This window comes from Ursus maritimus, unplaced genomic scaffold (assembly GCF_017311325.1).
Source record: "Ursus maritimus isolate PB19 unplaced genomic scaffold, ASM1731132v1 scaffold_6, whole genome shotgun sequence".
In the NCBI taxonomy this organism is placed as follows: Eukaryota; Metazoa; Chordata; class Mammalia; order Carnivora; family Ursidae; genus Ursus; species Ursus maritimus.
The window spans coordinates 56,384,057-56,411,901 of record NW_024426774.1 but is presented as its reverse complement, the minus strand read 5'-3'; the positions used below and the strand labels follow the sequence as shown (position 1 = coordinate 56,411,901).

Sequence of the window (27,845 nt, the reverse complement as noted above, 5' to 3'; positions counted from 1 at the left end):
GGCACTAAATTCATATCTATGAATAATCACTCTGAATATAAGTGGATTCAATGTTCCAATCAAAAGATATAGTGTAACAGAATGGATAAAAACACAAGACCCATCGGTATTATAAAAAAGTCATTTTAGACCCAAGGACATCTCCGGATTAAAAGTGAGGGGGTGGAGAACAATCTATCAGGCTAATGGACATCAAAAGAAATCTGGAGTAGCCTACTTATATCGGACAAACTACATTTTAAGCCAAACACTGTAACAAGAGATAAAGAAAGGCAGTATATCATAATAAAGGGGTCTATCCAACAAGAAGATCTCAATATTGTAAATATTTATGCCCCAACTTGGGAGCAGCCAAATATATGTCAATTAATAACAAACCTAAGGAAACTCATTGATAATCACTGTAATAATACAATAATAGTAGGGGACTTTAACACCCCACTCAGGAATATGGACAGATCAGCTAAGCAGAAGATCAACAAGGAAACAATGGCTGTGAATGACACACTGGACCAGAGAGACTTAACAGATATATTTACAGCAGTGATCACCCTAAAGCAGCAAAAACACATTCTTTTCAAGTGCACATGGAACAGTCTCCAGAATAGATCACATACTGGGTCACAAATCTTAGGCCTCGACCAGTACAAAAAGACTGAGATCATATACCATGCATATTTTCAGAGCACAACACTATAAAACCTGAAGTCAACAAGAAAAAAATCGGAAAGACCACAATTTACATGAAATTATTAAGATTATAAAGAACATCCTACTACAGAATGAATGGCCTGACCTGGAAATTAAAGAAGAAATTTTTAAAAAATTACATGGAAGCAAACAAAAATGAAAACATGACAGTTGAAACCTTCGGGATGCAGCAAAGGCAGTCAGTCATATGAGGTATGAAGTGTATAGCAACACAGGCCTTTCTCAAGGAGCAAGAAAAGTCTCAAATAAACAACCTAACCTTACACCTAAAGGAGCTAGAGAAAGACCACGAAATAAAGCCTAAAGGGAAGGGAAAAGGGGAAGGAGCAGAAGGGAAGCAGAAGAAGGGAAATTATTAAGATGAGAGCAGAAATCAATGATAGAGAAATTAATAATAATAATAATAATAATAATAATAATAATAATAATAAAAACCCAGTAGAACAGATCAACGAGGCTAGGAGCTGGTTCTTTGAAAGAATTAACAAAATTGATAAAACCCTAGCCAGACTTATAAAAAGAGAAAGGAACCAAATAAATAAAATCAGGACTGAAAGAGGAGAGATAACAATCAACACCACAGAAATACAAACAATTATGAGATGATTATGAGCAATTACATGTGAACAGATCAGGCAATCTTGAAGAAATGGATAAATTCCTAGAAACATATAAACTACCAAAAGTGAAACAGGAAGAAACAGAAAACTGAACAGATCCATACCCAGCAAAGAAACTGAGTCAGTAATCAAAATCTCCAAACAAAACCCTCAAGGGCCAGATGGCTTCACAGGTGAATTCTACAAAGCATTTAAAGGAAGAATTAATATCTATTTTTCTTAAACTATTCCAAAAAATAGAAATGGAAGGAAAACTTCCAAACTCTTTATATGAGGCCAGCATTACTTGATCCAAATAAGACAAAGACTCCACTGAAAAGGAGAAGTACAGACCAATATCCCTGATGAACATGGATGCAGAAATTCTCGACAAGATACTAGCCTACAGTAAATTAAATCCAACAGTAAATTAAAAGGAGTATTCACCACAACCAAGTGAGAGTTCTTCCTATTGAACCACTGGGGTGGTTCAATATCTGCTAATCTATCAATGTGATACACCACAATAATAAAAGAAAGGGTAAGAACTATATGATCCTCTCAATAGCTGCAGAAAAAGCATTTGACAAAATACAGCATCCTTTCTTAATAAAAACCCTAAGCAAAGCAGGGATAGAGGGAACATACTTCAGTATCAGGAAGGCCACAAAGGAAAGTCCCACAGTGAATATCATCCTCAATGGGGAAAAACTGAGAGCTTTTGCCCTGAGGTCAGGAACTCAACAGGGATGTCCACTCTTATCACTGTTGTTCAACACAGTACTAGACATCCAAGCTTCAGCAATCAGACAACAAAAAGAAATGAAAGGCATCCACATCAGAAAGGAAGAAGTCAAATTTCACTCTTTGCAAATGACACGATACTCTATGTAGAAAACCCAAAAGCCTCCAAACAAAAAAAACTGCTAGACCTGATACATGAATTTAGCAAAGACAAAATATATATATATATATATATATATATATATATATATATCTTGCCATTTGCAACTATGTGAATGGTACTAGAGTGTATCATGTTAAGCAAAGTAAGAGAAAGACAAATATATGATTTCACTCATATGTGGATTTTAAGAAACAAAACAGATGAGCATAGGGGAAGGGAAGGAAAAATAAAATAAGATCAAAACAGAGAGGGAGGCAAGCCATAAGAGACTCTTAACTGTAGAGAACAAACTGAGGGTTGCTGAGGGGGGAGGTTGGCAGGGGATGAGCTTAATGTGTAATGGGCATTATGGAGGGCACTTGTTGGGATGAGCACTGGGTGTTATATTTAAGTGATTAATCACTAAATTCTACTCCTGAAACCAATACTACAGTATATGTTAATTAAATTTAAAAACATACATAAAAATAAAAACATGACCCACTTATATGTTGTCTCTAGGAAACTTATTTCAAACAGGCAGGTTAAAACTTAAGGATGGAAAAATTATTATGCAAACACAAAAGTAAAGCAGAGTGTCTATATTGACATCTGATAAAGACTTAAGAGAAAAGAAAATTAACAGAGACAGAGAGATATTACATAATGGGTAAGTTATTCCACCATAAAGACAGAGTATATATCAAACATCAAAGCTGAAAACATGTGAGGAAAAACTGATAAAACTGGAAAGAGAAATAGACAAACCACAATTATGGCTGGAGACTTCAACACTCCTCTCTCAAAATGGATAGAATAACTAAATAGAAAATCAGTAAAGTCATGTTATAACTCAACAGCACTATGAACCAGCTTGATCTGTTGACAGTTATAGAACATTCCACCCTACAACATTGAGCAAATATTCTTTCCTAAGTATCCTGGTCATAAGACAAACCTTAACAAATGTAAAAGAAGTGAAATCATAGAGTGTGTTCTCTGACCACAATGGAATCGAACTAGAAATCAGTAACAGATAGGAAAATCTCCACTTATAAACAACACACTTCTAAATAATTAATGGGCTAAAGAAGTCTCAATGTAAAATGAAAAGAATTTAACTGAATGAAAATGAAAATACAACATACCAAACGTGTGAGACACAGTGAAAGCAGTAATTAGAGGGAAATTTATAGCACTAAATGCTCATATTGGAAAAGAGGAAATGTCCAATGTCAATAATCTAAGCTTCCTTGGTAACTACACTTATTGTGGTGATGTAAAATAAGTAATATACATTAAGTAATGTATAGAATTGTTGAGTCACTATGTTGTACACCTGAAACTGATATAATATTGTACATCAACTATACTTTGATAATAAATTCTTCTAAAAATAAAATTAATTAAACATCACCCACAGAAAAATAATCTAAGCTCCACCTTAAGAAACTCGAAAAAGAAGGGCAGAATAAACCCAAAGCAAGAAGGATAAAGATAATAAAGATGAGTAGAAACCAATGAAATTGAAAAAAAATCAGTGAAACAAAGGAATTTTAATTTATTGCTCTTCAAAAAGAGCAATAAAATTGATGAACCTTTAGCAAGATTAACAAAGAAAGAAAGAAATACGCAAATTACCAATATCAAGAATGAAACAGGGATTATCACTACAGACCCTATAGACATCCAGATGTTAGTAAGGGAATATTACAAATATCACACACACATAAATTTGAGATTTTAGGTGAAATGGACAAATACTTCAAGAAGTACAAACTATCAAAACCTATCCAATATGAAACAGATAATCTGCATAGCTCTGTAAGTTTAAGGACATTGAATTCATAATTTTAAAAGTACTAGAAAATAAATCTCTAGCCCCAGATTTATTAACTTTAGAGTGTTTAAAAAATTAACAGAAATTCTACATTATCTCTTCCATAGAGCTTAAGCAGCAGGAGCACTTCCCAAGTCATGTAATGAAGCTATTATTACCCACATATTAAAATCAAACAAAGAAAGGGGGGCCTGGCTGGCTTAGTCAGTATTACATGTGACTCTTCATCTCAGGGTCATGTGTTCAAGCCCCACACTCAGTGTACAGATCACTTAAAATTTTTTTTAATAAAAAAAAAAATTACCAAAAAAGATTACAGATAAACAGTCCCTCACGAATACAAATGTAAAAATTCTTTTTAAAAGAATATTTATTTATTTATCTTTGGGGGAGGGGCAGAGAAAGAGGGAGACAAGTAGACTCCTTGATGAATGGTGATCCCAATGTGGGGCTTATTCCCAGGACCATGAGATCATGACCTGAGCTGAAACCGAGTCAGACGCCCAACAGGCTGAGCTACCCAGGCACCCCTAAATGCAAAAATTCTTTAAAAACATTACAAGCAGATTACAGCAATATGAAAAGGATTATGCACCATGACTAAATGGGGTTTATATCAGGGATACAAGGCTAGTTTAATCAATGTAACCTATCATAATAATAGGCTAAAGAACAAAAATCACCTAACCATATGAAGTCATACAGAGAACGCATTTGGCAAAATCCAACAACCATGATGATAAAAACCCTCAGAAAAACAGGAAAAGAGAAGAACTTCCTCAATTGGTAAAGAACATCTTTAAAAACCTACACCCTACATTGTTCTTAATGGTTAAACTCGGAAATGTTTTCCCCTAACACTAGGAACAAGGAAAGGATGTCCCCTCTCACCACTTTTTCAACATAGTGCTGGAAGTTCTAGCCAGGGAAGAAAGGGAAATAATAGTGGTATATATCAAAAAGGAAGAAAGAAATCTGCCCCTATTTGCAGATGACATTGTGGTCTATGTCTACAAAAAAGTCTCCTAAAATTACTAACTGAATTCAGCAAGGCCACAGGATAGAGCAACACACAAAATATCAATTATATTACTATATAATAACAATGAACATGTACACACAAAATAAAAAATACAATATCAGTGACAATTAGTAAAAAAATATGAGATACTAAGATGCAAATCTAACAAAACTTGTATAGGATTTGTATGCTGAAACTACAAAATGCTGGTAAACAAAAGTAGAGAAAATCTAAATAAATGGAGAGACATACTATCTTCATAGATCGGAAATTAAACATAGTAAAGGTGTCAGTTCTGCTTAAATTGATATAAACAAGTTGAGCACCATTCCCACCAAATTCAAAGCAAGATAGATTTTAGATAGACAAAATCATTCCAAAATTTATATGGAAAGACAAAGGAATTAGAACAGCAGAACTATCTGGAAAAAGAAGAAAATGAGAAGAATCAGTCTACCTGATTTCAAGACTCATATAGTTACATTAATCAAGACTGCATGGTAGTGACAGAAGGACAGTACATAAAACAATGGAATAAAACTGAGAAACCAGAAATTGACCCACACAAATATGCCCACTGATTTTTGACAAAGGTGCAAATGCACCTTTGCATCATTGCAATGTCACTGCGTCATTGCAATGCAAAATCAATGCAGTAACCTTTTCAACAAATGGTACAAGAACAACCAGATATAAAAAATAAAACAAAACAAAACAAAATAAAATAAAAACCAAAAAAGCCTCAACCCAAATCTCACACTTATGTAAAAATTGCCCAAAAAGAATTATGGTCTTATATGTAAAATTTAAAATTACACAGTTTTTAGAAAATAAACATAAGAGAAAGTCTTTGGTGTATAAGGCTAGGCAAAGACATTTGACACCAAAAGCACTATTCATAAAAGGAAAAATTGATCTATTGGACTTTATCACAATTAAAAATTTTTATTCTGCCAAATACGCTATTAAAAGGATGGAAAGACAAGCTACAGACTGAGAGAAAATATTTACAAACCACATATGTGACAAAGGGTAAGTATCAAAACATATAAAGAATGCAAAATGTAACAATAAAAAAATTAGAAAACGGGCAAAAGATATTGAGACATTTCATCAAAGAGAATCTAATTGCAAACAATTGTATGAAAAGATATTCAACATCATTATCCATTAGGGCAATGGAAACTAAAGCTACACTGAAATATCACTACATACCTCTCAGAATGGCTAACATACAAAACAGAGGCTAAGATGTGAGGATTAAATATAATCATGTTTATAAAGCCCTCAGCTTTAACTAGCACACGTTAAATAACAGCCATTCGCATAATAAGTAGCCTATGTGTGTGTGTGTGTGTGTGTGTGTGAAATGTATGCAATCACCATCAGTAAAAAGAGAAATTAATGTTAGAGTAGATGTGGGACAGAGGGTATATGAGAAATCTCTATACTTTCCTCTCAATTTTCCCATGAATCTAACCGCTCTAAAAATAAAGTTTATAAATTATTAAAAAGAACTTTAATAGAAAGAATACATAAAAAATAAAAGCAGAAAGATGCCAAATTCTACCTAGTTAATTGTCAATGTTTTAAGATACTGATTTTTCAACGGTGGGTATGATAAGTAACTTCACAAAAAGGTGAGGGGAACATTTGACCATATATATCAAGAATAACTCCTGACTCAGTAATTCCACTTATAGGAATTTATTCTTAGGAAATAATCAGATAAATGCACAAAGGTGTGTGTGTAGGTATGTGAGATATGTATATATCATATATATATGAATATGCTTATTATAGCATTGTTTATAGTAGCAAAACATTGGAAATAATCCATGTCCATAGATAGGTTGAATCAATTATGGTGGTGCATCCTTATAATGCAAGATGTGAATCTATACTTATTGACAGGCAAAGCGGGCAATGATATTATACTGTGAAAAAAAGTTATGTATTACTTCTACAATTAGAAAGCTATTTTTATTTTGGAAAAAAAATGTAGCTTAGTGTTCTAAAAAACTATAATGACAATGCACTGTCCTCTGGATCAGGAAAAGTTGAATTAGTGGAAGACCTTTAGGGTTAAACAACATTTATTTATAAAACCTATGAACTAAAGACAAATACATATCCTTGCACAGTTGTAACAACATGTATCAGAGTGCTCATTGAAGATTTTCCCAAAGTAATGTCTCTTTTCTAACCACTTCAACACTGCTGAGGCCCACATGTTAGCTTTCCAAGGAAAGCTAATATTTGTTACCTCCCTAAAATTTAGACAGACACTCCTTAGTTCTCCAGGAACTGACGAAACTTAAGTATCTCTTTCTAGCAAATATATAATAAGATAGCTAATAAAGATCAGAATATATAGCAAGCTGAGTATTATTTTATTATTTGAACATGTAGGGAAGGAACGGGAAGAGGGGGGAATTCAAAAACTAGGAACAGAATGATACTTATCTTGTTTCCTCCAGAAGGAGACAGATGGGTGAGAGTACTTACTATAATTAGAAATAAAGTTACATCATCTGTTCATAGTATTTTTGAGTTCTGTGAAGTTTAAATATACAATAAAAGGATGAAGAATTATTAAGGTTGTGTCTATACTAAACACAAAGGAAGCAAATATATTTCATATAAAGGTAGACATATTCTGAAATTTATTAGTGTTCCTACACTATATGTCATGGTCCTTCCTTGAGCCATGAGATCTGCAAATGTAATAACATCTGCCTCATAAACTGTTGGTTGTATTTTCTCTGCACGTTTCTTTTCAGACCTCAACAAGGTAGAATATCTAACAAAGCAAAATTTCTCCTAGACTTTACAAAGCGTTCATGAGTGTCAATAGCCAAGAATCATCATACCTCTCTTACTTTTGCACATACCACATGTCCTTCACCATATAGTAAGACATCTTTGATTTTTACCACATTGGTAAAGGCTATCCTCATCCTTCAGCTTTAATACAGCTGTAACTTTGTAATAAAAGTGTCCACAGTCATCTCTTAGTACATACCCATTGCTGCTAGGTGGTAGGCTCAAAGGTACCTAAAAGTCATTCATTGAATACAGGGAATGTGAACAGGTTCTAGTCTTTTTTTTTTTTTTTTTTAAGATTTTATTTATTCGACAGAGAGAGAGAGACACAGCGAGAGAGAGGGAACACAAGCAAGGGGAGTGGGAGAGGGAGAAGCAGGCTTCCCGCCGAGGAGGGAGCCCGATGTGGGGCTCGATCCCAGGACCCCAGGATCACAACCTGAGCAAAAGGCAGACGCTTAACGACTGAGCCACCCAGGCGCCCCCAGGTCCTAGCCTTTTAATCCCTCTCTGCCAAATGAAAGAGACCAAGACTTCCTGACAAGAAGTATGAGGAGGCCATCAGCCAGGGCCAGTCTAGGGTTTGAAGTCAACAGCTGCCTTGGTCAGGTGGCGCCTGGGTGGCTCAGTTGGTTAAGCATCCAACTCTTGATTTTGGCTCAGGTCATGATCTTAAGGTCATGAGATCAAGTCCCAAGTCAGGCTCGGTGCTTAAGATTCTCCCTCTGCCCCTTCCACCCTACTCTCTCTGTGTCTTAATCTCTCTCTTTTTTTTAAAGATTTTATTTATTTATTTGACTGAGAGAGAGACAGCCAGCGAAAGAGGGAACACAAGCAGGGGGAGTGGGAGAGGAAGAAGCAGGCTCCCAGCGGAGCATGGAGCCCGATGTGGGGCTCGATCCCAGGACCCCAGGATCACGCCCTGAGCCAAAGGCCGACGCTTAATGACTGAGCCACCCACGCGCCCCTCTATCTCAATCTCTCTTAAAAAAAAAAAAAAAAAGTCAGGTCTGTAGACACAGTTCACTCACTCATAAACATGGCCTTTTACCCAGGTCCTAGAATATCACTCATTGAAGAGTACCAGCAAAAACAGTGGGGAGTTGCATGCAAGAGAAACTGAGAGTGACAAACAGTTCTGAAAAGACAACTCATCTGGAATTTTGGTGGAAAACATTTTGTACATCATAGATGAAAAGATAACTAATGACTAATGACTTTGAGAAAAGTCTTAAGATTCATCCATTCAATGTGCTGCCTAATACAAAGACCATCCCCACTCTTAGCTTGATCCCTACAATGAATCTAGTCTATTTCTCTTGCGCGGGGCAAAAGAGAGTTCCCTAATGCCATTACAGTAATTCTAGTAAAACCGAATGGTTATTATCATAGCTTTCCAAAGGAATCATCGTTTTCTTTAACAATGCAGTTTTTACCCCTTTTGATTTTTAGATACAATATCTGACAGAGAATATGAGCAACATAAACAAAATCTAAGGACTTAACTTCATTGGCATAGTTACATACAGGGAAGTCATGCTGTAAGGAATGCCAGACTGCCAAATGCAACACAGTTGGGCCACACCCCTAACTACAAAAGGGGAACCTTAAGGAAGAGCCAAGTATATAAAAGTGTTCATGAAATGGCCTTCAATTTATATTTACCAATACTCTGCCAATTTTGTTTGGCATCCTGGTTTACTGATTAGCATCATAACTTTTTTTTCAACTTGCCATTATGGTAGAGGCCCCTCACCCCTTGGCAGAAATCCAAAGTAGCCCCATACTCACAGTTTTCCATCCCAACCAACCCTAAGCAGGCCCACATGAAAACCAGCGCCTTCATGTATGAAAGCACATTTTTCTAGGTGCTTTTAGTTAAAGGGCTTGAGGTTTTTCTGTTGTTCCCTTCTGCTTATTTTCCCTCTTTGTTCTTTCATCTTTTTTTCTAAAAAATAAATAAATAAAAAGGTCTGTTCATATGTGTGTGGGCCACTTTCTAAAGGCCACAATAAATCTTTCAAATCTGAGTACCATATCAAAGAGAGTAAAAGTCTCTTGAAATGCCATTATAGTGAATTAACCCTCTTAGGATTTTTTAAAAATTTCATATACTCAATAATTACAACTATGTAAATAAATATGCACTTGAAAAAAAGGACTAAATGGGGTGCCTGGGTGGCTCAGTCGTTAAGTGTCTGCCTTCAGCTCAGGGCGTGATCCTGGTGCTCTGGGATCGAGCCCCACATCAGGCTCCTCCGCTAGGAGCCTGCTTCTTCCTCTCCCACTCCCCCTGTTTGTGTTCCCTCTCTCGCTGGCTGTCTCTATCTCTGTCGAATAAATAAATAAAATTTAAAAAAAAAAAGGACTAAAAAAACCAACAAATTAAAATTTGTGTGAATATAGTGATCGAACTTCACTTGTTAAAAATATCTTGGGACTGTAGCATACTTCATGGGAAAATGTTAATTACTAATTTCATTTTTTAGAGGTTATAGAGCTATTCAGCTCTTCTATTTCTTTTTTAGTTAGTTTTGGTTATTTTTATTTTTCTAAAAAAATTTCCCTATCACCTAATTTTTCAAGTTTTTTGTAATGAAGCTGTTCATAGTAAACAGGGTTATTTCAATATTTAAAATCCTCTTATATGTCTATCAAGTCCCTTTTATATCCCTAATACTGTTCACTATTTTTCTATTTTACTAATCTTCTCAAAAAACAAGTGCTTATAACTTTATTAATCCTCTTACCACTTTTTTGTTACATTAATTTCTGAACATATTTTTATTATTTCCTTTTCCACTTTGAGTATTTTACTGATATTTAAAAAAATTTCTTAGATTGCATAGCTCTTTGAGTCTTTCTTCTTTTCTATCGTAAACAGTTAAGACTATGTATTTCCCTTTATAACTCTGCTTCAGAACTCACCTCTGAATTCCTCATTCAAACTCAACATGTCTAAAACTAATCTCAGGACCTTTTCCCACACACCTATTCTTTCTGTGGTCTTAAAACTCTTGTCAGTGGCAACTCCATTTTTCAAGTAGCTCTGGTCCAAACACTTGATGTCATCTTTGACTTCTCTTTCTATCATATTCTTCATCCAGTCTGTCAGCAAACACTGTCAGCAAAATCTTCAATATATTCAAAATCCAACCACTCTGTCCTCATCCCTTTTGCTGTCAACCTGCTCTGAATGGTCACTGTTTCTCACTCAATTATTGCAGTAGACTCCCAAATGCCCTTATCCTTCAAAAGTCTATTTTTGACAGCATCTGAGTGATCTATTCACTTGCTGATTCCAAATCCTCTGACTTCCCCTACTATTCAAAAGAAAAATCTCAATTCCTTATAATAGGCAACAAAGTCCTATATTAGCAAGCCACCTGCTACCTTTCTGACCCATTTTCTTATTATTCTGCCATTCCATTCACTGCTCCAGTGAAACTGCTGGGATTTAACTCATAGTTCACCTTCTTAGTGAGGCCTTCCCTATTTTATTTTATTTTATTTTATTTTATTTTATTTTATTTTATTATTTTATTTATGTTCAGTTAGCCACTGTATAGTACATCATTAGTTTTTGATGTAGTGTTCAATGATTCATTAGTTGTGCATAACACCCAGTACTCATCACAACAAGAAGTGCCTTCCTCAATACCAATCAGCTGGCTACCTCATCCCCTCACCCCCCTCCCCTCTGAAACTCTCAGTTTGTTTTCCAGAGTCCATAGTCTCTCATGGTTCATCTCCCTCTCTGATTTCTCCCCCTTCAGTTTTCCCTCCCTTCCCCATGGTCCTCCGTGCTGTTCCCTATGTTCCACATATGTGTGAAACCATATGATAATTGTCTTTCTCTGCTTGACTTATTTAGCATAATTCCCCCCAGTTCCATCCATTGTCGATGCAAATGGTAGGTATTCATCCTTTCTGATGGCTGAGTAATATTCCATTGTAAATATGTACCACATCTTCTTTATCCATTCATTTGCTTGACAACTTTATTTAAAACTGTAGTCCACTCACTCCACCATGCAATACTCCCTAACCACTGTCCCTGCTTTGTTCATCTTTGTGGAACATATCATTATCTAATATACTATATATTCTACCTACTTATTTACATAGTTTCTTTTACTATAATGTAAGCTTTATGATGCCATGGATTTTTTTATGTTTGTCTGTTTTGTTCTTTGCTATTGTCCTAGTTCTAACAATAGTGCTGGCATGTGGCACTCAATATTTAATTACTGGGTAAAGACAACTAACTAATCCTTTGAAATTTTGAAGGATTTATGGCCTAGGACATGGTCAATTTTAAAAAAATGTTTTGTTTGTTCATGAAAAAAGTATAGCTTCCAAAGTTGTAGATAGTACTCTATATACATCCATTAAATCAAGCTTTTAATCATATTGTTCTAATCTTATATTTCCTTACTGATATTTTATTTGCTTAATCTATCAATTATCACATGAAAGGAATTAAAATCTCCAACTATGATAGTGGATTTACTGATTTATTTCATGTGTATTTAAGCTATGTTTTACATATTCAGAATTGTTTTATCTTCCTAGCGAAATCAATTTTTCTACCAATACTGATCTCTAGTAATCCCTACCAATGATTTTACTCTAAAGACTATTTCTATAACCTCACTAGTTCTTTTTTGGTTACTTACCTAGTATAATTTTTCCCATTCTCTAGTTTTTAAACTTGTCTGTTTTACATGTCTCTTGTAAAAACTTACAAGAAAAATCTGTTTCAACAATCTTTGCAAATGAAAAATTTAGCTCATTTACATTGATAATGATTATTGATTCTTAAAATTGATTTCTACCACCACATTGTGTGTTTTCTGTTTTCTTTTTTGTTGTTGTTGTTTTAAATGTTTGTTCCCCCTATATGCCGTACCCTCCCCCAATTCTTGCCTTCTTTTGGGATGAATTTTTTTCTTCATCCAACATTTTCACTATATTTGTTTGAAAACTATGTACTCTATTTTTTTAGTGATTACCCTAGAAATTCTACCATGTGTATTTTACTTAATAAAATCTAGTATTAATCAGTATCTCTATCTTCCTCTTGAAAAGTATAAAGACCATAGAATGCTTTAACTTCTTCATTCATGTTTCTAAAAAAATTTCCCTACCGTCTAATTATTATTATTTCATTTTTTAAAATTGTTCCTGTCCAGGATTTTATCTTAATTTTAACCCCTTGAATTAGACATTGGTGTTTATGTTTCATACTATCGATTTTAGTGTTCCCACAAGTTTAATATTCTTTTTGGCCCACCATTCCTCCATGCTGTTCATACCTTCCTTCCTTATAGTTCAGAGAATATGCTACCCTTTAATGGTACTGGATTGATATAGGGATATGGATCCTTCTTGAGCCCTACACTTTGTCTCCTACATTCTAAGTATACAGCCTTTGTAAACCAAGTTCCTCCCTGCCAGGTGCCAGCACATGCCCTCAAGGCAAACTTCAAGTTTGCTTACTCTTGTGGAATCAAGCATCCTTGTCATTTCAACCTCTGAGTGTTTCCCTTCGTTTCCTGCCAGCTCAACCTTGCTTTAAGCAAATATTTTAAATATATTATCCAGCATTTTTAGATGATCTGACCAGGAAGTTTTTCTTTGCAAATATTGTCTTGTTCCCTTAATATTCTTAGGTAACTGTTTTAGTATTCACATTTTTATGAATTGATTTCATATAATGGTTTTACTTACTGTGTATGCTCCATTAGTGAAAAGTGTAACTGAAAAGCCATTTAGAAATCAAATTGGTCACAAATGATTTCTTTTTGCCTATCATATATATTTATTGAATAAGTTAAGAACCATTTCGAAAGCTAAGAATAATTTCCAAAACACTACCCTTTTTTTTCCCTGAGCTCTAAGTATAAATACTGACTCCAACATAATGTATATTTCCCTTCAACATCTTATTATAAAAATTTTCAAACATCCAGGAAAGTTGAAAGAATATATTTACCACCTAGATTCTACCATCATTTTACAATATTGTTTTATCACATATCCATCCATCTCCCTATCAATTCATCTTACTTTTTGTTGCAGTGCCAAGGAAAATGCAGACATCAATAAATCCTGCCTCAAATATCTCACAAGCATAATATTTTATTTCTAAGCAATAAAGCTCCCTTTCCCAACATCTTGCTTACTATTTTATAAGAACTGAAAAGCATGACTCTATGCCATCATCATCTAATGCCATTTGAGTCAGAAAACAGTAGCCTTATAGTTAAGAGGGGAAATAAGTAGAATTAATTTTAATCCTTTATATTTCCAAGTTAGTAAAATAAGCTTCATATGGGGCACATTCATTTGAAATGTTTGCCCTTTATTTCATCAATATCTAGGATATTTATTTATAATGAAAAGCTCTTACGTGTTAACACTTCCTTATGCAGTAGTTCTGCAGGTTTATTCACTTTCATGAAGAGAGAAAAGTGAACAACCAACTTCTGAACTTAGCTTAGGCAGTTGAATTTGCCTTCTGTGATACTGCGATTTACAATAAGAACTATATATTTGGTCTTTGTCCCATTCCTGGCACACAGCTCCTAAAATCCTTGCAATTTCCTAACTGAAAGGAAAATCTTTTGTTATTCATAACAAGCCCCTTTCAGCCACACTTGAGTTTATACTACAGAGAAGACTGTGAAAGCCCCTTGGCTGGGGGCTGGTTGTCAGTGGAACCAAGCACATGATTAGAGGATTGGGAATTTTAGCCCCACCACCAGACCTGGGGCTGGGGAGAGGGGTTGGAGGTTGAATTAGTACCAATGGCCAATTATTTAATCAATCACGCCTATGAAATGAAGCCTGCATAAATATCCAAAAAGACTGTTGAAAGAGCTTCCAAACTTGCTGAACATGTGGAGGTGCTGGGAGGGTCACATTCCTGGAAAGGGAATGAGGCTTCACATCCTTTCCCATATAACTTGCCCTATGCATCTCTTCATCTGGCTGTTCACTTGTATCCTTTAAAACATCCTTTAAAATACCAGCAATAGTAAGTAAACTGCTCTCCTGGGTTCTGTGAACCTGAGTAAGGGGTAGCAGGAAACTCCAATTTGTAGCCAAGTTGGACAGAAGTTGTGGGTAACCTGGTGACTTACTACTTGCAAGTGGCAGCTGACGTAGGGACACTCCTGTGGGACTGATCCTTTTACATGTGGGTTCTGTGCTAACTCTGGGTAGTGTCAGAATTGAACTGAATTACAGGACACCAAGCAGGTTTCAGAGAATTGGTCAGTGTGGGGAAAAAAAAAACCCTCCAGCCTATCTAGTATCAAAAGTGTGAATATGAGAGTAAAGGAAAACACACTGAATTTTTTTCTAGATACTTTCTACAGATAAGTGTCTTCTAGCTAAATGATTTTATGAATTAGACTGCATCATCTATTTAAAATTTTACTATAGCAAACATTTTATTTAGCTATCATATCAATATCGTACCCCTGCTTTCTATCTTCAATGTTAGGAGCAATAATTTACATTTACAGGAAGCACTTCTTTATGAAAATTTATCACTTTGAACACATACAAAAAGGTGTCAAGAAAGGACGTGAGAAATAAGTTTTAAAGTTTAGATTCATTTGGATTTGGAGGAAGGCTGTCAAGATAATATTGTAACTTGCTAAAAGACAAAAAGATCAATGGTCTTCCTCTAATGTCAAGAAAAAAAAAACAAAAGTATATGCAAAAATATTTTAATAACCCACATAGATAATTGTCAATTATCACAAATTCATACTATGACCTCACACTTTATATGCTGTATGAAATTAAAATCAGTGTAATATTTAATTCCTCATCAAAAGAGCCTTATCTGGACTCAGGCAATCTCAGTCCTCAGCTTTACCGATTAGTGACCTTAGGTACCTCCCTACTCTGCATGGTGCTCCTTTTCTTCATCTTTAATTTAAAATTCTTTATGATGGTCTTTACTGTTTAGGACTTATTCCATTATCTAATAACTTTTAGAATATTAATATACTGACTAGACAAGGTACAGGTTGTAGTGCAATTCTAGCACTCTGCAAGTGCAAAAAGTATTTGGTCTGTTCCTCTTCCCTTAAGTAGGAGAACTTCTTGGCGGCAGATTAAACAAAAAAATAATTCCAATTTAAGCTATCTCATTTAATTCTTCTAAACTTACTCTTTTTTCATAATGTCATACATAGCCTACTGTCAAAAGAACTAATAAACAGTCATTATAACTGAAATAATTGCAAAGAATGCAAAAAAGAAAATGTGAAAATCATAGTCTACCCCAAGGAAAAACATTCAATTCCAGGTATAACCACACAGAAAAGCTAGAGTCTAATAATAATGACAACAACAACAATAGTCACCTCATCAAAATACATTTCAAAAAAATAATTAGAATACTGCATTTGAGGAAAAAATCAATGAACTAAAAATTGCACATTAGTAGAATGTGTGAACATCAGCAGGATATGAGCATCTGAGGGCCCAGCATTATGAAATGTAAGGCTCATGCACAACTAAACTACTGCATAAAGTCAGAGAAGCCAGACATAGTGAGGCCACCAAGAATATGCCTCCAAAACAACTGTTTCATTCAAATGAATCTTTTTGGGCTCCTTAGGCAGGAGGTGAATTCATTAGTTTTCCCCAGAAACAAGGAAAACAAAATATAGTCAGAGCCAAGAACAAAGCCTACGTCCAAATAAATGTGACATCAGCCCCAATATTTTTGGCATATGTTCACATGTAGAAGACTGCCTCATTCAGGATGAAGAGGCTCTTGAAATATGCTAAAGTCATTCAGAAAAAAAGGCAAGATTCAATCATAGATTGTAATTCAAGCAATATATTAACATTTCTCAGCTTCTAAAGACTGTTTTCCAAAGGCTTCCCTGTTGGGTAGAGATTAAAGTGCCACTTAATAGTTTATTTATTTGTCAAATGATAATACCCTCTTACAGGGCTGTTCTGAGAAAAAAAGGAGAGACGATACTTGAAAGTGTTAAAAAGAACTACAACAGATTATGAATAAAATCAAAACTCTATATTCAACTCGATGTAATACTTCCTTTTGGTACATGAAGTTGATAATTCTATCACTTCCTATTATAAAATACATCATATATAAAAGTATACAACATATATATTCAATTAAAAGAATAATCTTAATGGACCCTGATATATATCCCTCTCATGTTAAAAAATGAAACATTACTAATACCTTGGAGGCTCCCATGTGCCTATTCCTATCATATTTCTCTTAACCCACCCTACACTGTACTAAATTTTGTGCTAATCACTTCTTTGCTTTTATTTATAGCGTTGACACATTTATATGTATCCCTAAACAATGTAGCCATCATCTATCTGTATCTGTCCATTCACCTTCAATCCATTCATCCACCCATTTTTTGACCTTTATGTATATAGAATATGCTATATGTACTTGTCCTTCAACTTCTATAGTCTTTTTCACAGAGTGATTTCTTGACATTATCTAATTTTTCATATAATCCCTAAGATTAAAGAAATGTATTATACCCATTTAAAGCAGAGAAAATGAGGCACAGTGAAACTAGGAACTTGCCACATTATATGAGAGGACACTGGACAAATCCTTCTACAGTAATTCTGAAAGTTAAGCAAACCAAGGACTGTCTCGGGGCTTTATAGCACATTCATATTTTTAGCTTCATTTAAAACTAAAACATTTCTCTAGTGCTAAGAGCACAATTAAGTTAATATTTTAAAACTGACTTTACTCTCCCAAAATTGACTTTACATAGTTAGTATTGTATGCTTTCATATTAAAGAAGTTATATTCAAATGTACTGATGATATAAAAGCCCTAAACAATATTCAAATATATTCCTTAAAAGGAAAACAAGAACAATTTAAATAAAGAATATCAAGAGAAGATTTGTTTTTTCTCTTAGGAAATTGACTATTAGAAAACAGCCATATTATGGAATATTCTAATTAAAGAAAATGGCTCATTAAATAGGTAGTCTGACACTCATCAATTCCAAGATATTATTCACCTGAGCAAGTGGTGGAAGAATCGTCTTGCATATTTGCTGATTTCGTCTCTATATTCCAATATAGTTGTATCCAGGAGTGGTCTTGTTGGAGCATAAAAGGTTCCAAGGCTTGCCTCAAGCTGTGCTGTGGAATTCAAACATAGCAGCACTAAAACAAGTGAAACTCCTTCAATTACAACAGAATACTCATGTTTGCAGTCAGTCAGGTTTTGCAAACTTGGATGAAATGTGAGCTTGTTGCAGGAAAGATGAAATTAAAATATGACAGCTGGTACAAAAACAAACCTGTGTATAAACTTTCACTTGAGGCAAAGCTGACAATGACTCTGAGCAACAAAAAGCTGTCAAAACTGAAGAAATCCATAATGAACCAACCTCTCACCACAAATGGATAATTAAAACAGTGACTCATCAAAGTAACACAGTTCGAACTCGTATTTCCAGTAAAATCAACTCACAGTGTGCTCAACATTTACTCTCTAACTGAGAGGAGAAAGCGAACTTTTTTGCATTGGGAATTGAAATAAGTATTAGAAATACTTTAAAAATAATACAAATGAAAATAGCCCTACTGGAGTAATAATATCTTCCTATGACAATTTTAAAGAAACAGTGAAAGTCCCCATACCTTCCCTAAATCTAAAAAACAAGATTGTTGGTTTTGTCCAAGTGTGAAAGCTAATACCCCTGGGAGGGATGACATGCTAATCCGCTCTTGGTCAACTGACACCTTCCTAGGAAAAAAGGACTGGAGAGCAAGTTTTGATAAACCAGAGGGCTAGAGATTGGGGAAAAAAGGCACATTTTGCCTACTTCATAATTTTACCAAGCCATGCCTTTGGGGTTGTGTTTTCTCCCAGAAATACCTAGAAGTTATGTAATTACAGTAATGGTGAGAGTTGTATGAGAATACTACAGTTCACAGTAAGACTCCACTGATTTTTATGCTACTAGCACTGGATTGAATAAACAATTTCTTATTTAGCAAAACTCTTTAGTTTTAGGCATATTTGGGTTTGAAAGTATTAAATACCTCATCAGAGTAATTGCTAACAGCTTGGCTAAGCTGTTAGTAATTTCTTTTTTTTCTCTCTCTCTTTTTAATCTCAAATCTAGACAGTAAAGAAAGATGAACTTTAGTGGTATTTTCTTTCAAAGCAGCAGTCAATTTAGATTAAAATTGAATACAGCAATGCTATTATGAAAACAAGCCAGATCCTCTTGCCATTGCTTGTTTTCCTGACAGCATGTACTTCTGAAATGTTTGAGCCTACATGGAATACTTGTAACTCCCAGAACAGTTACAGATTCATTAGATAGCCCAGCTTAATGTTTAAGGCAGAAATGAAGATCTCAAAGATAACCACAACACAGCTACAAATAAAAGACCTCACTGGGTTCCACTAACAAAAGGAAAACAAATTACCATGTCAAATTTGTTAGATTCAGATAGAATAAATCTCAAAAGAGAAGAATTCTGAATGTTTTAGAAATGTATTTTACAGTTACTTGGGAAATAACGCCTATACCTACTTAAAATGTACATATTCTGACAACTCAGCATCATGCAAGTGTTTTAATAGCCTAGTATCATACAAGCTTTTTATTTCCCTACCTTCCCATAACAGTTCCTTGAAAACATCCTTTATTAAAGCAAGAATCTGATAATGCCCATTTGTGAATTCCCTAACAATCTTTCTTACAACCACAAATTCACCAAGGTGCTAGCAATTTCTCACCCAGTGTCCTGAGTGACAGTTGAATATTTTATCTTCTCTATAGTTCTCCAGCTGTGAATTTAGGATCTCTTGTATAGACTGTGTACACCATAAAAGGCTTTCTTTACGGACTCTGCCTTTTTCTTTTTCCTACTATGTACCTAATCTTGCGAGTGTACCAATATAAGAAATAAGTACTTGAGATAACTCTGTAAGCAGACATTTTACAGTAATATCTAACATTTTGAGGTTACACTCTTCTTTTTATTTTTAACTAACATTCATTAAGTACCTACAGTAGGCCAAGCACTGTCTGTGCTAGGCATTTTCTCATTATAGAAATACTGGATCCTCCATAGATGGATAGGACTACCTCCAAAAAGCACATTCAATTAACATTAAATAAATATTTATTGTGGGCCTCCTGTGAGTTGGGACAAGTCCCATAATGTGAAGTTCCTGAAGGAACATGCCCTCTAAAATTACTACAATGAAGGTTATGTATAGAATTTTATCTAAACACTGTGTTTACTTTGGAAATGTAATAAAATGGAGTAAGAAAATCTATAAACATTCAAAGAAAATAGTAGGGAAAAAAGCTCTCCATCGAAGACCTTTTGACATATTTCCTGTTTTCTCTATCTTGTAAATTACCTAGGGACAGTTTCTCATTAGCTAGGACTTCTCATCATTAATGTCAATGCTTCTTGCAAAGATTTGAAATAAAGATACAAGTGCAAGAACATTTAGGTGCATTTTACATTAAGTAAATAACTTATAACAAAAATAACATATACTGGATAATTGGCAATTTTAAAATGATTTCATTATTGTATGTGGCACATTATTCCCCTCCCCCCCTTTATTTTTAAAACAGTATCCTATCTGAGGGGTGCCTGACTGGCTCCAGTTGGTACATGCAACTCTTGATCACAGGGTCGTGAGTTCAAGCCCCACACTGGACATACAGCTTACTTAAAAAAAGAGAGAGAGAGAAAAAACAGTGTCTTATCTGAGATTTTATGGGCAGAATTACTTACTGAAGGAAAGTAGAGAAATCCAAGCAGGCAGAAGTGTATCAGAAATACCAGTTAGAATGAAAACAAGGAGCAGCTGCCTGAACTACAATTCTCAATCTCTCTCTCTCTCTCTCTCTCTCTCTCTCATTCACACACAATCAGTGGTAAGGACTATTCTCTGGACAAAAGACTTGGGATGGGAGAGAAAAATATTTATGCCTAAAGTGAAGGAAGAATATGGACTTTCATTTGGGGCCCTTTGTCTACCAGACCCTAGAGAATACACGTTAACTCTTTTTTTTTTTTTTTAAAGATTTATTTATTTATTTATTTATTTATTTGAGAGTGAGTAGATAGCAATTACTCTGATGAGAGAGGGAGAGGAGTAGACGGGAGAGACAGGGACAAGCAGACTCCATGCTCAGCATGGAGCCCAATGCCGGGCTCCATCTCACCACCGAGATCATGACCTGAGCTGAAATCAAGAGTCAGACAGTTAACTAACTGAGCCACCAAGACACCCCAAGAGTACATGAAGTTTTTGATTAAAGTTTGAAATTTGAGCATATTCCACACATGAACTTAGACTGAAATGTACAATGGCTGCATTGTGAGTTCCAACACAGGTATATACAAAAATGTTACTCTTTATGTTGATAAATACTATACAGTAAAGTACCATATAATTATTTGATATCTGATCTTGTCAGTTTTCATAAGGCATTAACATTTTTGTCTTTCAATCTCCAATAGCATAACTCAAAAAATCCTCAAAAAATAACTGACTCAATAAAATGCACTTCATATATATATAAAATCCATTTATGAAACATATTTCATGTCTCACCTTCTCTCTCTGGAGTGAGTTTTTGTCTAAGAAGATGGTTTACAATGGCACTCATGCTGATAAAGCACTGGTGGCCCAGAGTGTCCCAGTTCATACTGCTCAGGATGTTTATTGCCTCATAGATCTCATCACAGTGAATGTACTGGAATATGATGTCTGTCAGGCCCAGCTGTCCTCGTGTGAAGATACCTGTCACAAAAAAAGTAAAACCAAGTGGTTCTTTTAAAAATAAAAGGTAGACTAACAAAAACAGAGTTAACATTTCCACAAAGGAAAAAAAACAGTAATCATTTCTTGCATAAGTGCTAGAAATGTGGGATTGACAAGGCCAATGGTGATTCTGTGGTTAAATCTTCATTTTGAATACCAGCTACCAACCAGCTCCATCTATCTTATGCCTATCATTCAGCATTAATTAATTTGTACTCAACATAATCAAACCACTTACACTAAAAATGAATAAACATGAGAAGAATGTTTAGATAGACCACAATAGCTAACTCTATTTTTCCTATCAGTTGTTTAGGCCTCTGTTGTATTCATTTAAAGACGGGTTTTTGATGTGAACATAATTCTTACTGACCAGCTTCATCAGTTCTAAGTTGTTTCTAGTTGTCAGGCCCACATAGTTTGGAGTGGGTGTGGGTAAGTACAAATATCCATGACAAATATGACTATATAAATACTTTTAAGTCTGTTTTTATTCATGGGTACTCTCAATTGATAGTTTTTTCATAGATACCACATACCAATTTATCTTAAATTGGCATTTAAAACCTATTCTTTTCTATTGAAGAAATGATCAGTATTAATCCCACTAGTGATGCCCTTCACAACTAATATTTACTCTGAGATATTCTTGGTATAATATAAACACATGTTTATCCTTCTAAAATGAAAGAAAATCCACTTCTAATCTTAGAGGAGCAAGACTACAAAAAAAAAAGTGGGCACTCTGTTCTAATTTTGATCATTTTTTATATGTGCTTGATTGCATTTGAAACTAACAATTTCTGTGCAATTAAATGACAGTAAGTATTAGGGCTTCTGAGCAGCTTTTTTTTTTTTTTTTTTTTAGTCTTTCAAAAATGGCTGGCTATAAAATCCTTTTTCTTCAGCCAATGTTTACTGATTGGAGTGGGCCTATAAAAACTTCTCAGTACAAATAATCATAAAGCTAAATGAGAAAAACGTATGTGAAATTATTTGTAAGCTATAAAGTATATAAAAATTACTGCAATTCTTTTTATTACTATCATCATCATCATTTAACTGGAAGAATTATAGGTTTTAGGATTTTAAAAAATATATTAGTTCATAAGAAATATGCTAAAATTCTTCATATTAACTTCAAGTCACATCAAAATGAGAATTTGTGCTATATCTGACAGGACTCAACTTGATAGGGAATCTGGGGAATTGCCCTGACTATACTTAGCAATAAAACCTCACTATTCTTTTTGTGTTGGTAGAATCAATGAATGGTACTATCCAAAAGCCTTCATGAGCCTGCAGTCAAGCACTGGAAGCTCTCATAAATCAGGGTGGTTCCTTGGCAGTAGATATTAATGTGTAGGAATTTTACAGGGAACCAAAAATATCTGAAATCTGTTGACTCCATCTATACCCTAAGCAATACTTCCAGCAAGAATAGGAACTGATCTGTCAAGAAAAAACACTAAAATATAATCATAATCAAATTGTTTAAAAGGTGATAAAGAGAAAATCTTAAAAAGTAGCCAAAGAAAAGGACACACATACAAAGATAAGAAAAATTGCAAAATTTGCTTCTGAAATCATGCAAACCAAAAGACAACAGCAAGACTTTTAAAAATGCTGAAATAAAAATGAATTACACTAAAGTTCTATAACTTCATAATAAAGAGCTGAAAATTCATGATGAATCATAACAATCTTAAATGTACCTAATAACAGAGTTCTGAAATAATAAAGCAAAGAGGGATAGAGCTAAAAGAAAAACTCAAAATCACAATTATAATTGGAGATTTCAGCATTTCTCTCTCACGAATTAAGAGAACAGGTAAACAAAACAAGCAAAAATAGAAAATACGTGAAAAACACTATCAATGAATTTGACCTGATATTTATAAAATATTTCACCTAACAACAGCAAAATACACATTCTTTTTACATGTACACAGAATATCAACCAAGATGGGGCAAACTCAGGGTGATAAAACAAGCCTCAATAAATTTAACTGCTTTGAAATTATACAGAGTAGGTTCTCTGACCACAACAGAATTAAATTCGATATCAGTACAGAAAGATGTCTGGAAAATCTCCAAACATTTAGTAATTAATCAACATTCTTTTTTAAAAAAAAAAACTATGATTTAGGGGTGCCTGGGTGGCTCAGTTGGTTAAGAGTCTGACTTCGGCTCAGGTCTCAGGTCATGATCTCAGGGTTCTGGGATGGAGCCCCACACTGGGTTCCCTGCTTGGCAGGAAGTCTGCTTGTCCCCTTCTCTCCCCTTCTGCCCCTCTCTCTACTTGTGCTCTCTCTGTCTCTCTTTCTTGGATAAATAAATAAAATCTTAAGTAAGTAAACAAACAATGATTTAAAGAAGAAATCACAGGGGCACCTGGCTGGCTTAGTCAATAGAGCATACAACTCTTAATCTCAGGGTCATGAGTTTCAGCCCCATGTTAGGAGTAGAGACTACTAAAAAATAAATAAAAGTAGAGAAGAAACCACAAAGTAAATTTTAAGATGTTTTGAAATGAATAAAAATAAAAATATAACACTGAAATTTGTGAAATGTAGCTATAGCAGTACTTAGAGGGAAATTTCTAGCTTTAAATGTTTTAATTAGAAAAGAAGAAAGATCTAAAATCAACAATCCAAGCTTCCACATTAAGAACCTATGGAAAGAGGGGCGCCTGGGTGGCACAGCGGTTAAGCGTCTGCCTTCGGCTCAGGGCGTGATCCCGGCGTTATGGGATCGAGCCCCACATCAGGCTCTTCTGCTATGAGCCTGCTTCTTCCTCTCCCACTCCCCCTGCTTGTGTTCCCTCTCTCGCTGGCTGTCTCTATCTCTGTCAAATAAATAAATAAAATCTTTAAAAAAAAAAAAAAAAGAACCTATGGAAAGAAGAGCAAATTATATCTAAAGTAAATAGAAGGATGGAAATGATAAAAATAAGAAATAGAAAATAAAGAATAGCCAAGAAATCAACAGCTGGTTCTTTGAAATGATCAGTAAAATTGACCAACATCTGCCTAAATTGATAAAAAAAAAAAGAGAGCAGACACAACTTACCACAATCAAGAATAAAGACTACAGAGCTACAAACATTAAAAAATAATAGTGATTAATATGAATAACTTTATATAAATAAATATAATCTAAATGAAATGGATTCCTTGAAAGATCCAAACTCTCAAAGCTCTTTCAAGAAGGAATAAATAAGTTGAGTGTGTGTTATTTAAATTTGAATTCATAGTTAAAGAACCTTTATGCACATACACATGCATGCGTGTGTACACACACACACACACACACACACACACAAAACCTGCATGCCCAGATGCCTTCATTGGTGAATTCTCTCAAACATCAAAAGAAGTAATATCCACTCTACACAATTCAAAATATAAGAAGAGGGAGCACTTGTCAATTCATTTCATGATGTTACCATTACACACTGATATCAAAAATGACAGTGACATCACAGGAAAAGAAAAATAAAACTACAGACCAACATCTCCCATAAACAGATACAAAAATCCTTAACAAAATATTAGCAAGTCAAGCAATATATTAAAAAGATCATATATCATGAACAAAAGAGATTTATCCCACAAATGCAAGGCCACTGAAACATCTGGAAACTAATCAATATAATTCACCATATGACCAGAAAAAACATATAATCATTTCAACTGATGCAAAACAAGCACCTGAAAAATTCAATATCCACTCAGGATAATGTATCTCAGCCAACTAGGAAATGGAAGGGGACTTCTTCAACCTAATAACATAATACTTATAGTGAAAAAACTAAATGCTTTCTACCTAAAATCAGAAACAAAGTAAGGATGTTCTCTCTTGCCACATCTATTTACTGCTGTACTGGAGATCCTAATATAATTAGGGAAGAAACCAAAATAAAAGGCATACAGGTTAAATAAGATGTAAAACTGTTTTTAATTGCCATTGTCACAGTCATCACAGAAAGTCCTAAAGAATCTACAAAAACATTACAACGAAGAAATGAATTTAACAGGGTTTTGGGATACATGGTCAATATCTTAAATTTTTATTTCTATATAATCCTAATGAACAATTAAAATTATAATTAAAAAATACTATACAGTATTTTAGTGTATAGAGTAAATATACAGTAGCACCCAAAACCATGAACAAAATATATATAAGATCTTTACATTTAAAACTAAAAAAGAGAAATTTTAAAAGATCTTAATAAATACAGAGAGATACTGTGTTCATTGATTGAGAGACTCAATATTGTTAAAATGTCATTCCACCCCAAATTGAACTATAGATTTAACATAATCCCAATTAAAATCTCAGGTGTTTTTATGAAACTGACAAGTTCATTTTAAAATATACATAGAAATTCAAAGGATCTAGAGTAGCCAAAACAATTTTGAAAAAGAACAAAGTTGGACAACAGTACTTGACTTCAAGATTTACTGTAAAACTACAGTAATTTAGACAGTGTGGTACTCACTTAAGTATAGGCATACAGATTAGTGGAAGAGAACAGAGTCTGTTCATAGAAACAAAAACATATGGTCAAGGCAATTCAATGGAGAAAGGTAGTCTTTCCAACAACTGGGTCTGGGACAAATGAATATTCATATTTAAAAATTAATTTCAATCCATGCCTCATGCCATATACAATAAATTTACTTGAAACAGACCATAAACCTAATTGTAAGAGCTAAAACCATAAAACCTCTGGAAGAAAACAGGGTTAGACAAACACTTCATACAGTGCATGAAAAACACAAGTCATAAAGAAATTTAAGAATTGAGTTTCATTAAAATGAAAAACTTCTGGACTCGAAACACACTGTTAAGTAAATGAAAAGGTAATAACAAGCTGGAAGAAAATATTCATAATATTAGTATCTTACAAAGAACTTGTATTCAGAATATATAAAAATTCTTACAACTCAATAACAAACAATCCAACCAAATTTGGGCAAAAGATTTGAAGACATACTTCATCAGAGAAGATACATGGAAATAAGCACATAAAAAGATGCTCAACTCCAACAGTCATCAGGGAAATGCAAAATAACACCATTACAAACCCATTAGAATGCCCCAAATTAAAAAGACTATTAATGTTAAGTGTTAGGATATAGAGCAACTAGAACTTCAAAACAGACAGGTTCTTCTTCAGTTAAACATACACTTAGCCTATGGCCCAGCCATTCTATTCCTATGTTTTTCCCAAGAGAAATTAAAATATACGTTGCTATAAAGACGTGTACACGAAAGTAATGACATTTTTATTGATATTAGCTTAAATCTGGAAACAAATGTCCACCAACATGTGGAACAATATACAAATTGTGGTTTATCTATACAGTGGAATACTACTCAGTAATGTAATGGAAAATTTACAGATGCTGAGTGAAAGTAGTAAGAAATTAAAAAAAATACCTACTTCATGAGTCCTTTTCTATGAAATTTAGAAAAAGCAAATCTAAGCAGTAATGACAGAAAACAGGTCAGCGCTCTTGAGCTTTGAGGGAGATGGGGAATGGTTGCAAAGGGGTTTGAAAGAATTTTTTGGTGATGGAAATGTTCTATATCTTGAATGTGGTGGTAATCATGAGAATATATACACTGGTTAAAACTCATTAAACTGTACATTTGGAATGGGTACATTTTATGTAAATTATACCCCAATAAACTTGATTTAAAAATCCATCATCACTCTAGTTTAAAGAAAGCAGAATGCTATCTGGAATAACAGTCCATTTCAAATGATATGAGATCCAATTTTAAGATGAGTAGCCATCTAATAAATTATCTGACATTTCTTTCCAGTGATAAATTACCCCCAATTACCACTTGGGTAAAGTAAATATTTCGATAGCTCATTATAAATGACTCTTCTGAAGAAAACATACTTCTTATAAAAATACTAAGAGAAAAATCATACTTGTTTTTTAGACAGATTGACACACACACACACACACGCGCGCACACATACATTTTGCCTTTGATTTTCAAAATCCTATGAGAGGGAAGAGGTTAGCTTTAAATATTTCTTGCTTGATAAAATCACTGGAACATTTAACCTTTTCCCA

The 27,845-nt window shown here is 34.2% G+C and overlaps 1 protein-coding gene across 7 annotated transcripts in view; it reads right to left on the bottom strand.

Moving 5' to 3' along the window:
• Nucleotides 1-27,845, bottom strand: part of LOC103671314 (WD repeat containing planar cell polarity effector) — a 416,159-nt gene that overhangs the window by 226,643 nt on the left and 161,671 nt on the right. For all 7 annotated transcript variants that reach the window (XM_040623423.1, XM_040623422.1, XM_008699919.2 and 4 more), the window contains exons 11-12: nucleotides 21,532-21,720; nucleotides 17,948-18,071 (exon numbers count right to left, since the gene is read on the bottom strand). In XM_040623423.1, coding sequence (XP_040479357.1) covers nucleotides 17,948-18,071; nucleotides 21,532-21,720 — 313 coding nt within the window. The remainder of the gene's footprint in view (nucleotides 1-17,947; nucleotides 18,072-21,531; nucleotides 21,721-27,845) is intronic.